We start from the raw sequence: 13282 nt of genomic DNA, 5'->3' as shown, positions 1-13282 counted from the left end.
TAGATAAATTATGTTCATTTCAGGTCTCCATGGTACATTTTCTCAAAGCAGAAATTAAAAACATCATGGTCTTTATTGAATACAATAGAAATTTTAAAATAAATTCTATATGATAAACAAAACTGTATATATATATACACACAAACAAAACTATATATACACACACATATATACATATATATGTATGTGTAGATATAAATGTATATATGCATACATGTGTATACACACATGTATACATACATTTTTACACTTTTGTATTTGTAAAATGAAGATTTAAAAGCCACCCACTTAAAAGGAAAGAATAGTCTCCTGCCACTTAGAGGTCAGTAAGTGATCACAGAGGGAAGGAAGGGAACGAGAGAGGGACAGTACTCTTTTTAGGAAATAATGAAAGCTTGTCAAATACAGCCAGAGTTAGAATTCAGGGTAAGAATTATACTCTAAAATGAAACAGGAATGGAGGGACTATAATAAGTTAATCATTAAGTTTTAAATGTTAGATAATTTTAAACAGAATATTCTAAAGAGAACAATGGAAAATGTAAAGTTGAAAACAAAATAAAATCAAACACTAAGAATTAGTAATATTTTTAAAAGCTAGTTTTTAAAAAACTAAGTAAAATAAACTTCTAACAAGTCTAGTTACAATTAAGTAGAAAACCTATGAGTAAACAAAATTAGAAATGATAAAGAACTTTTATAAAATATTTAGAAACTTAAAAAGATGAGAATACTAGAAACCATCATCACAGAATTAGACCTGAAAACATAATTGAGGATTGGATACTGTTGAATGCTCGTGAGCAGTAAAATGGATAAACTCCTTGGCATGAGAGATCTCATGGTCATTTCTACATCTCTAACTACATCTTCTGTCACCTCTCTTCTCCAGCTCATACCACTAGTCTTGCTAGATGCCGTGCTCACCGTTCTTTCTGGGCTACCTGCCTCTCTGCTGTTCTCTTAGCTTGGAATGCCAACAACCGTTACCTCAGCATGCCTTCCCTGACTCACCCGAGTTTCGTTAGTGACCTCTCTTCATTTTCTCACAGTTTTTAGAAGGTGATAGTACTAATGGACACATCACAGTGTTTTTTGTGATGATTATTATGCACGGAAAGACTCTAAACCCCTGCTCCACTGGCGCTGTGCCTGTCATTAAGAGCTTAATAAGTGATTAGTGAACAAGTTAATCAATGATATCAGCACTGTTTAGAAACAAAATTAGAATATTACACTATACCAGTGAATACAACTAATGTGGCTTAATACATTTTTTGAGTGATTTGTAATTTTTTCTCAAGTTTCGGCTATTGTTCCATACAATCAAACTCTCCCTTATACAGCTGTTTTGTTATAAATATGAAATTGTTTGAATCTAAAGTGCTTAATGATAATTTGTTTAACAGTTTGGAAAACTTTTTCTTTGTGATGATGGAATAGCTGTGTTTAATTCTTAAGAATTCATCCATTTTACTATATGCTCAACTGTATGTTACTGTGATACACTAAAGGGATACTATGTGATAGGTAAAGAATTATAGATTAAGTAAACAATCTATAATAAAGGAAGGAAAATACTGAGTTTGTAAATGGGTTCTCAAGAAGTTTTAAAAATTTTAGATCCCTGGAAATAATTTTTCATTGGACATATTTATACATAGTTTCAAATATTTGTCATGCAGTTGTATCATTTTAAATTTAAATTTGTAAAATGCTAGAAGTGTCTACCTTAATTATTTTTAGACTTTTGTGTTGTTGTGTTTGAAGTGAATTTAAAATTATTGAACTCCAGAATAAATAGCATATATTTTTTTTTTTTTTTTTTTTTTTAAAGATTTTATTTATTTTATTTTTCCCAAAGCCCCAGTGGATAGTTGTGTGTCGTAGCTGCACATCCTTCTAGTTGTTGTACGTGGGACTTGGCCTCAGGATGAATGGAGAAGTGGTGCCTCGATGCGCACTCGGGATCCGAACCCGGGCCACCAGCATCGCAGCGCGCGCACTCAACCACCAAGCCACAGGGCCGGCCCAATAGCATATATTTTTAACACCTGAAATTATAAATTGGTAAAACTTAAACTAAAACCTAACCCATGTCAATTACCTTGTTACATTTTTAGGAAAAAAAAAAAGAAGAAAACATTGAACTAATAGGATTTTCCAGTTCAGGAAATCTACTAAAATCACATTTTTAATTATTTTATATCATCCCAGATACCAGGTTTAGACCAGTTTCTTTCGTATTGTCTGTCTTTTAGACTGTATGTTTTCATTCTGTATTTCTTGGGGATTTATATATCTTTGGGGATCTTGTTTTATTTTGAGTGATTCATACATTGTGTTTACTAAAACTTATTTTAAACTTAGTAAAAATCGGATGGGTTGAATCTACCTCATTCATTAATTAAAATAACCCACGCAGGTTGAATCCACACAGAGTATGATAAGGATTCTTGGGCTCTCTGCAACCTTACCCAACTATCTCGATGTCGCTACGTTTTTACACGTTAATCCCTGCATTGGACTTTTCTACTTTGATGGCCGTTTTCGACCAGTTCCTCTTGGACAGACATTTCTGGGTGTTAAAAGTGCAAATAAGGTAAATACTCATTTTAATTATTATACTTCTCTTTTCTAAAAATATTTTCGTTGATGTATTGTTTAGTATTTATTTAGGATTAGAGACTCCGAAAGACCATTTCAGTAGCATTACAAATATAACATCCTAAACAAAATCAAGCACACTTTCTTACTGTATGTAGTAGAGTAATTCCTCCTCCAAAAAGTTGCTTGAAGTAGTTTGCATTGTTATTATCAATGTATATTTTGTATTCTCAGCTAAGAATACAATTTATATATAATAATATGTTTCAAAAAGTTATTTTGATATGATTGAAGGCCAATGTGAAATAATATAAGGCTCTCAGTAAACTAGTAATATATATTTTGATATATTATTCATCTAAAATAAATAATATATGCAATTGAAAAATAATTTTATGGTAGCAACTATTAAGGGAGGTGTTCTATTTAACTTATAATGCTTTATAATTACCATATTGATTGTATATATGTGACATTTCTGAAATTCTTTATAATGCTTTGAAAAGTTTATCTAATTCCTTAAATAGTATTACCAGGTACTATTTGTACTCTTAGGGTGCTTATTTTAGACTTTTATGTTATAATATCATGAAGGAATACTTTACTTTGCATAAAATTTATACATTTATCTTTCTGTTTAATGACACAATTTTTCTTCTCTAGAAGTAATAGCTTTAGGAGAAGATTCGCAGGCCATACCACCTCTTTATAAAAGAAAACAAGGTGGAATCATGTGTTACTATGTCAATCTTGGTCTTTAATAAGTTACATTATTTCCTGTCTAAAAACAATTTTGTTAGTAAAATAGGGCCATTTTTACCATTCACTGTTACAAATAAAATACTCGGCTAAAAAGTAGCACAAGCGACTGTCACTACAACAGTTAATATGCTCCATCTGCATTGCATAAAAGTGAGATATCTAGAATTGGAGGGAGCCATTTCAGACTTATTCACAAAAGGGTAGTTCATGATATAGTAAAAGTTATCATATGCGTATCTTACCTTCATTAATTGTTTCAAGGGCTTTTCAGTATGACTTGCTGCTTGGTTTTGTCAGTCGTCTTAATATATATTTAATTATTTATTTTATTTTAATGTATCATTGAGATAGATGTAGAGCTGTTTCTTTATAGCTTTAGATTATTCTTTCAGCTTTATAATTTAAATGATAGCAGATGGTTATCACAGAAAGATACAGAGAAGAAAATTTTTTCAGATGCGTGTCCACCACCTTAAACCTTATTTTCTTTTAATTTCAGCATACAAATTGGTCGATCACTTAAAGCTAATTAAATTCAAACTGTTTTTCGCCACAGTATGTTAGCGTTATAATCATAAAAGGAATGGTATTAGATGATGAACCATCATAATTATTTTGAAGGTTTAGAAATTTGGCAAAAATTGGGCAAAAAAACCCTACTTTTACATATCTTACATAGTGTAAACAGTAAATTAATTATATATATGTTATAAATACAGATTTTTGTTTTACTAAAATGTGTTATTTTTACACTCAGCTGAAATATACAGTTGGTAACCATTTAAGCATTTCCCAGGGGTGCTGTTTAATATATTTTCTAACCAGTTGTTATTTTGTCATTGCTTATAAAAAGAAATCCTTGTAGGTTTCTCAGAGTTTCATTCAGAAACTCATGATGTGATTTAGTTGTTATGGAAGAATATGGGAAAATGATGTGCATGGCATGTCTAATTTGAAATAATGGCTTTGACCAGAATTCAACCCAAAATACACTGAAAAAATTATTGGCAGTTTTGTTTGAAGGAGTTGTTTTTTGAATCATTGATGGGGAGTAAATTATCTTGTGATTATCTTATCCTACTTTGTATAAATCATAGAGGTTCCAGAATTTTAAAGTGTTTACCTTATTAAAACAAAAAATCTAAATCATAGTCATTTTAGATGTGTGACATTTCTATCCCCTCTACGTTCTTAATAACTGTTAAGTAGAGAGGTGCAGGCTGGGTCACGTGCCTACTCGTTTGGGTTAACCACCTTACTTTTTCGGTTGGAAGCTTTCTCATCATTAATCAGGAAAATGAGACCTTTTCTTAATTCCCGAATTTGATATTAAATTTCCAATTGATCTGAAATATGTTCCTGTAGAAAAATATCTGCCCATCTCCATATACATTGCAGAAATACTGTGTTTCCTTAGATTTCAGCTTTACATGCCGTGACATCCTACTGGTAGTGTTCTGGTGATTTTGAGAATTAAACACGATGGCTCTATAGTTTATAGAATGAAATAGAAGAACAACAGCCCAAAGAGTGGGCTTCTCTCGGGAAGCAGAGAAAACAATTTTAAAATTATTCTAAAACATCTATAACTAGTATATTATCCTTAAAATTATTGTCTTTAAAAAACTTCTCACTCTTATAAAGTTAGTACTTGAAAGTATTATATGATGTATTTTATTTGTATTTTTTAATTACATTGTTTTTTCGTACTTAGATTGTTATGTTAGATATTTATATTGCATTTGTTGTGTCTACATTCTCGCTAGTCTGAAAGTAAAAAAAGATGCGTTGTAATTGGCAAAGTTTTTTTTGTAGTTAGAAAGTTTATAATTGGTTCATTTGATATTTTTCATGTTTTAAAAACTTTAAGGTGCAGCAATTGAATAACATGGATGAAGTATGCTATGAAAGTGTTTTGAAGCAAGTAAAGGCTGGACACCAGGTATACTTTATTTTATCCTGTTTTTAGAGGATGCTTAATGATTAAAATTGATAATTTTTATGCTCCTCAGAAAATTTTTCTAGAATTCTGAGATAATGACTCAGAGGTTTTATTTCTTAATTTTTTTAGCCCAGTGGGTAGCCATATACATCATAAAATATTCATAAATTATATCATCCCATTGATAGGTCATGCTATTTTGTTTGTCATTTTTATTAGAGAAGGATTTCATCGTTTACATTTCCAGGTTTTTTAAATCTTTTAAAAAGGTACCCACCTTCTCTCCCACTTCAAAAAATTTTAATTTATATTTTTTCACATAATGTAAGAATTTTAAATGTTATATTATTCTTACTATTTGCATGAAGTAGTATCATTTGAAATATATATCTTAAAGTTTCGTTGTGTTTTATGGTGTTTGAAAATTAAGCAGTTTTACTTTTTTTTTTTTTTTTTTTTTTTTAAAGATTTTATTTATTCAGTTTTTCCCCCCAAAGCCCCAGTAGATAGTTGTACGTCATAGGTTCACATCCTTCTAGTTGCTGTACGTGGGACTCGGCCTCGCGTTGGACGGAGAAGTGGTGCCTCGGGGCGCTCCCGGGATCCGAACCCGGGCCGCCAGCATCAGAGCACGCGCACTTAACCGCTAAGCCACGGGGCCGGCCCAGCAGTTTTACTTTTAAACTCCATTGTCCAAAATGCTCTGATCAAGATTGTTAAAGAAAAACTGGAATGATAACAATTGCTTAAAACTCAATCATTGCTCAGTTGTGTATATGGTTCTTTGGATCACTTTATTTTATTTTGGGGTTTTTTTCTATGTTGTAAGCCTTTTAGGACATGTAAAATGAAATATTTTCTGGTCGTTTGGTTTTTAAATTCATTTTAAGAACAGGGGAATCCTATTTTTTCAAACTAAATCTTGTTTGGAGCCCCAATATATAAAATAATTGAAAGATGAATTAGACTTGAGAGCATGGAACAGTGCCCACTGAGCATCTGTGGTACATTTTACTCCTTTTTAAGAAAAAGTTCTAAAATCAGTTTTCTAACTAATCTCAACAGAATGTCCTTAGTTTTAAGAATGATTTTTAAGGGAAAAAGTCATAATTAGAGGCTTACCCTTCCTAGTGATTAGTAAATGCCTGAAACTGGTAGAATTGTCTTACATTTATTATCTCCTTGAATCCTCTCAGCAGCCAGTGAGGCAGGTACTATTATCCTCAAAAATAAGTAACAAGTTTCCCTCACCTTACTAGTGCACTTACAAATCCAGGCCATGTGCGTGTAGAGTCTCTGCTAACTGCCGTGTCATATTTTATTTACATTTATTTTATACCAGTGTTCTTATTTTATCTTCAATATAAAATTTCTCTGTGGGTTGCATTACCTAACAGGTGCAAATAAATGTAGAAGACCAATATCCCTCCTTTAATCAAAAATATAACCGAATACCAACTATTTGTTCTTGGTCAGGAGCCAAGGAACTTTTTGGGTAAAGGGCCAGATAGTAAACATTTTAGGCTTTGTGAGCTGTGTTCTCTGTTGCAGCTGCGCACCTCTGCTGTTGTAGCATCAAAGCAGCATGGACAGAATGTGGACAGTTGGGCATGGCTGTGTTCCATTAAAACTTGATTTGTGAAAGTAGGCAGCAACTGCCTCTGGCTGGCAGGCTGTGTTGGCCAACCTCTGTTCTAGATTGCCTCATGAAAGTTATTTGTAGTTCTTCGTATATTTTCGATAAAGTCCTTTATCAGATATGTCTTTTGTAAATATTTTCTCTCAGTCTGTGGCTTGTCTTCTCATTCTCTCCCCATGACCTTTTGCAGAGCAGACGTTTTTAATTTTAATCAAGTCCAACTTACAAATTATTTCTTTCATGGATTGTGCCTTTGGTGTTGAATCTAAAAAGTCATCACCATACCTAAGGTCGCCTACATTTTCTCCTGTTATCTTCTAGGAGTTTTGTAGTTTTATGTTTTACATTTAGGTCTATGATCCATTTTGAGTTAAATTTTGAGAAGGGTGCAAGGTCTGTATCTAGATTCATTGTTTTGCATGTGGATGTCCAGTTGTTCCAGCACCGTTTGTTGAAAAGATTATCTTTGCTCCTTTTTATTATCTTTGCTCCTTTGTCAAAGATCAGTTGGCTGTATTTATGTGGGCTTATTTCTGGGCTCTCTATTCTTTTTCACTGATCTGTTTGGCTCTTCTTTAGCCCATATCACAGTGTTTTGATTACCATAGCTTTATAGTCAATCTTGAAATCAGGTAGTATCAGTCTCCGACTTTTTCTTCTTCAGCGTTGTGTTCGCTATTCTGGGTCTCCATTTAACTTTGAACTGTAAGTTAATAACATTTTTATTTTTCAGAATTTCTAATTGTGATGGAATTTCTTCCATCACAAGAGAACTTTTTTCTAATTTATGATAGATTTCATTATAAATGTGAAACCCTTCAAGTTTTTTTCTCTTTTTAAATAATGGAAATTAAAATATAAATATTTTACTATATATGGAACATATAAGTAGACATTTTATATTTGACTCTAGTCAGGAAAACACTTAGCACTCCTTTTGTAATTGAATAGCCTTGCAAGTATTATGAAAATACTTAAGAAGCCGCTGGTAGGAATGCTACTGTATTGCCCCTAGAATTAAAGAAATTAAAACAATCATTTTTCTTCCATCACATTAAGTTAGCACTTAATGACCAGATAAGTAAGTATTGGCTACATTACTCTGGTGCCTAGGATTACTTCTCATCAAAGTAAATCACTTTTTTAGAATAAAAAAGAGCAGTTTTGTGAACTTTTTCTTAGACTGAGAAACATTTCCGTGTATAAACATACATATAAACATGCACAGTTGTAAATACTAACTACTATCAGTAAATAGCTTAATAATGCCATCGCTATACTACAGCTGTTATGAGGCCTGAGGAACAACAGGTCACTCATCTTTGTAGCGTTATAGTCTTTATCATGCTGTTTATAATTATTCTTTAAGTATATTTATTATACTAATCCAGCCTTTTTTCCATATAATCTTACCTTATAAAATATTTCTTTAAAAAATATAATGCAATCTTATCCCTAAATGTTGGGGAAAGTAGCAGTTGTATCTTCTATTGTAGGTAGGTAAAAATCCAAGTAAATATTGTCATTTAAGGGGTCTTAGGAAAGTTGTGTCCTCTTCCTCTTCTGGTACAGTTCTCTCACTGTTATAGGGGCTAACATATCCCCCTAGAAATCATGATTTATAAAGTTCAGAAGCTGGCTGGGTCTGTTTGGTCAGTAGAGAAGAGATCTTACTGCTGGCCCTTTGATTCTTAGTGTGAATTCATTCAGTGCATCACTTTTCAGAATGAAAGCTGCGAGAGGGCAGGCGCTTGTAGTAGTAAATTCCAGCAGGACAAAGTTGGGATGGAGGGCTAGGTTCACAGCACTGGTTCCTCTTTAGAAAGGACAGACTTGGATGGGATCCCCCGGGGAGGGCTTCAGGTGCCCAGGAGCTGGCTGCTCTAGGTCACAAGGAACCCAGGAATGGACTGTGTGCTAAGCCAGGCTAAGTTGCATGCAAGCATTTCCTCCCCACCTTTTGTGTGCATATTATGGCCCTGGGATTGCCAGCTTTTTAAGGATGCTTGACCACTCAGCTATCTCCTTCCCCTGTACTCTTATCTGGCTAAAAATGCGCTTTGAGTGATTGTGTAAAGTGTGGTTACAGTTTGAGAGCCCACTGAGACACTTTGGGGTCAGAGATCCTGTTCAGATCTGTGCTTAAGTCCTCTCTCCAAACAGGAATTAGAGCAGGTTAACCATGACCCTCTTCAGGCTGTGTGTCCTAAGAAGTGAGATTTAGGCTGAAGGTCTCACAGTTTCTGTTTTTGAATGATTAGTGATGATTTTTTTTTCCTGTAATGATAGGACTTTCTTAAGTTCTGTGGAAATATTTCCTTTACGTTACTTAATTATAAAAATAAAATACTACTAAGGAAAATTTTCATAGTTCCACTATAATTTTACCACTGTTGTAATTTTTATACATATCTTGCTAGTCTTTCTTTATCCATTTGCACATATAGCTTTTAATTTTGCTCATTCAAACTTAATTTTAGTTATTAGTTACAGTCCATTACTAAATTATAATTATACTGTATATTTTTGTTGTTAGTGCCATTGAATTGATTCTGACTCCTAGGAACCCTGTGTACAGCAGAGCAGAACCCTACCTGGTCATTTGCGCCATCCTCTTACCTTCTGGCGCTATGTCAGACAATGCTCTGTTGATATTCACAGAGTTTTCATGGTCAATTTTTTCGGAGGTGGGTGACAAGGTCCTTCTTCCTACTCTGTCTTAGTCTGGAAGTTCTACTGAAACCTGTCCACATGGGTGACCCTGCTGGTATTTGAAATACTGGTGGCATAGCTTTCAGCATCACAGCAACGCACAGCCGCCACAGTATGACAACCGACAGATGAGTGGTGTAGTTCCCTGACTGGTAAACAAACCCCGGAACCTGGGCTGCAGCAGTGAGAGCTCTGAATCTTGATCACCAGGGATATATTGTATATAGTTTTATATTCATAGTTTTCCTTAATGAATACTAAACATTTTTCATTATTTCCACATGGTCTTCACAATTTTAATATCTGTAAAAGAGAAAAGGGAGTTTTTATTCAGGTTCTAAGTTTCAGATGCCATGTGAGTCTCTTTGGACTTTTAAGCTTCCTAATCCTCTGCTATAAGCATTATCATCCCCTTTTGTTGAAAGAGAAAATGAACCTAAGACAGGTTAAGCAGCTTCCCAAGGTCATAGAGCTGGTAAAGGGTGGCACCAGGATTGAAATACAAATCTTTGTTGATAAAGCCCACAGCATCTTCAGAACTTTATACTGCCCCTTTGCCGTGAAGCTGACATTGGCTGTACCTGTATTATTGGTTATTCCTCCCTTATTGAGTGCTTTCAATGTTGACAATTTTCTGTTATTAAAGATAATGCTACTGTAGTGATCATCTTTCTGCCTATTATTTTTTCTGTTGAAACATTTACTTAGGATAAATGCCCTAAAATGGAATTATGGCCAAATTGGCCCCATTTTGTAGTCTGGCCACGTGATCCTATAATGCATTCCGAATGGGTTATAACATTTTGTTTTCATAGCAGACCTACAGAGAATTTTATAAACTTATGCCATATTCTTCTGAATAGTTTTATCAGTGTACTATGATTTAAGGTTATGGTCTGATGTGAGTTTGCCATTTTGAATTTGTTTTACAATCTTAAGGCATGTAAGACAGAGTAGTGTCATACCAGTGAAATTTTTTCTTAATTAGCAACCGTTACCTCTAAGTCATGATTATGAAAACACATGTTTTGCATACCATATTGTTCATGCTTTGCTTTGGGTGTGCACTCGCTTTCAGTTAGAAAAACCTGTTCTTCCCTGTGTTTTTGCTTCATACTGTGATCCTGTGGTCTTTGGCCTCTGTAATTGTATTTTAAAATGTAGTTTAAATATTATTAATATAAAAGAGACTGAGAAAAAAGGAGTTTAAACAAATATAACCCTTGGGCACACCAAAAAGCAAAAATGAGGGGAAAAAAATCACTGCTAATTCTACCACCCAGAGATAGTTCCTGCTGGTGTATATCTTTCCATTTATTAAAATGCATTTTATTCCCTTAATTTCCTATCTTTTTTTCTCAGTTATTGCTATACTTCCCTAATCTATTGTATTTCCCTATCCAAAAAGATGACAGAACCATAAATAGAAACAATAACATTAAAATGTAAATTAACAAATGACTTAAAAATGTCATATTTAATCAGTGTGTTCTATACAATGTTGTCCTTTTAGGTTTTGTGTTCCAGTTGGATAAGTCCTACCAAGTAAGATTGGGTCATAAGGAAATATTGTTGGTTAAGTTCCTGGTGTAGTGTCATGTGCATGGGGACTCTGGTAAATACAATTTGTGATGAATTGCCTCATCTTCAAAGATTTAACATCTTTAGTGAGTTGGGGTGATGGGAAATATGAAATGCGTCAGAACTGTGACCCACTGGTTGTTGTTGCCTCTAGTACTGCTAGTATTACAGATGCCCAGGCCAGTGCCTTCAGATGATAAGTACTGAGTCGTTAAGGCAGAACCTTAGTCTTTTGCATTAACATAATCATCTCAAGTTAAGAGCTCTTTTGCAACATAATTTGAGAATAAAGCTGTAGCTTTTTCATTTCTTTGAATTACCTATATTATGTGTGTAACTTTGGGAAAGTTGCCCAAAACTAAAATCTTTTTCTTTTTTAGTCTTTTCAAAAGGATTGTTCTGTCTAAGTCTTTTATTTGCAAGTTGCTCTGAAAAATACTATTTGGCCTATAAGTTCATTTAGCTTGATAAGTCGCAGCTTCTGCTGATTGCCTTTGGAATATGTCTAGAACCAAAATTGCAGTGCGGATACTTGGAAAAGAGGACTAGTACACTTTTTGGTTTTGGAAGCTGAGGTAGATACCTATGTCAACAAGGCTAGCAATCCTTAATTTAATCCATCAACCAAGAATTGCTACTTCACAGTAGTCTTTGATTACTGAGGCTTATGTGGAAGTTTGTTTTTAGGGGCTTAGAACCCCTCACTGGATTATTTTTCCTTTTTTTTTTTAATCTCCTTGAGGAAATACCTTCACTAACTGTGGTCCTCTGCTTTTATTAGAAGGTTAACAAAGAACTTCCCAATAGAATAGAGTTTCTGAGTTGTGTTTTTTCCCCTCATAATTGAGGTTGAATATAATGTTATCCCAGTCACTGGCTGTCTTTGTATAAGGTTCCAAGTGATAAATTTCAGGAAATGAATTTCTATGTATCCATCTCTCAGAAAATGAAAAATATATGATTCAACAATCTTTTCACCTTATTGTCTAAAAAACTGACTGCCAAATTAACTCTCCAATAATATTATTCTGCCTGACTCTGATGACTGAAAGGTCTAACTATATGTGCTTCATTCTAAGACACTCTAATGTTTAAATGTTTTGTTATAAGTACAGTAAATTTATGTGTGTGTGTGTGTATGTATGTATATATAGAGAGAGACACGGAGAAACAGAGAGACAGAGCTTTGCTTCTGGAATTCAGTTATAGTTGTAACTGATTTAGTGTATTGTTATTAAACAGCCAACTACATATTCAATAAATGTGCTTTTCCTTGTTTTTAAGGGAGCTTAAATTATTTCTTGTGGGGCTGTGTACTTAACAAACTTTGGCTTTATTTTGTTGCCTTTTAAATATATTTTAGCAGTTAGAGTGTAGTAGTAAGAAATTGTAAGTCAGTCTATTCTAGTCCAGGAAAACTAATTGAATTTTCTCTGTTACCACCTCGTGCCCTCGTCTCCCTGCCAACCAGTTAAAAAATCTTTCCAGTGAATACTCCTTGATTTTGTTTGTTTTCTTGCCTTCAGGTTGTTTAGTAGTTTGGATTTTCTCCCTAATTGTGGTTTCCCTAAATACTTTAATTTCATCAGAGCAGCTACTTTTCAGACCATTATTAAGTAGACTGAAATACGTGTCCATTAAAAAAAAAAACTCCCAGGCAAATAAATATTTTTTCATGCTAAAAATGAATATTTCCTCTTAAATATACCAATGAATTAATTTTATTTCTCTCCATTTAGATTAAATTAGAATCTCATTTATTTCGTGTTCAAAAGCCATACTGATACTCTCTGTTCATACTATTCTATAGGTCTCAGTATACCAGTCATCTAAACTGTGCTCGTATACTTAATAGTTTTTATGTGCAGCTTTGCCTTAGAAGTATTAAAAACAGTAGGAGGCAGTTGTGTTCCAGTCAAGCATGTGTGATGACAGATGGAGGAAATCTTTTCATGGTGACTTTTCAGCAGTTATACTCTGCAAGACTTCAAGCTCTTCTTGGCTATTGGGAAATTAAAAGTTGGCGATTCAGCCTTTAA

General features: G+C 33.6%; 1 protein-coding gene across 2 annotated transcripts in view; it reads left to right on the top strand.

Moving 5' to 3' along the window:
* ASCC3 (activating signal cointegrator 1 complex subunit 3) overlaps window positions 1-13282 on the top strand; it is a 344123-nt gene that overhangs the window by 150123 nt on the left and 180718 nt on the right. For both annotated transcript variants that reach the window (XM_004422154.3, XM_087443924.1), the window contains exons 12-13: window positions 2426-2602; window positions 5240-5311. In XM_004422154.3, coding sequence (XP_004422211.2) covers window positions 2426-2602; window positions 5240-5311 — 249 coding nt within the window. The remainder of the gene's footprint in view (window positions 1-2425; window positions 2603-5239; window positions 5312-13282) is intronic.

This window comes from Ceratotherium simum, chromosome 19, assembly GCF_057802395.1.
Source record: "Ceratotherium simum simum isolate JZ-2026a chromosome 19, ASM5780239v1, whole genome shotgun sequence".
NCBI classification, from domain to species: Eukaryota; Metazoa; Chordata; class Mammalia; order Perissodactyla; family Rhinocerotidae; genus Ceratotherium; species Ceratotherium simum.
The sequence above is the reverse complement of the archived record's forward strand: the minus strand, read 5'-3'. Positions and strand labels throughout refer to the sequence as shown.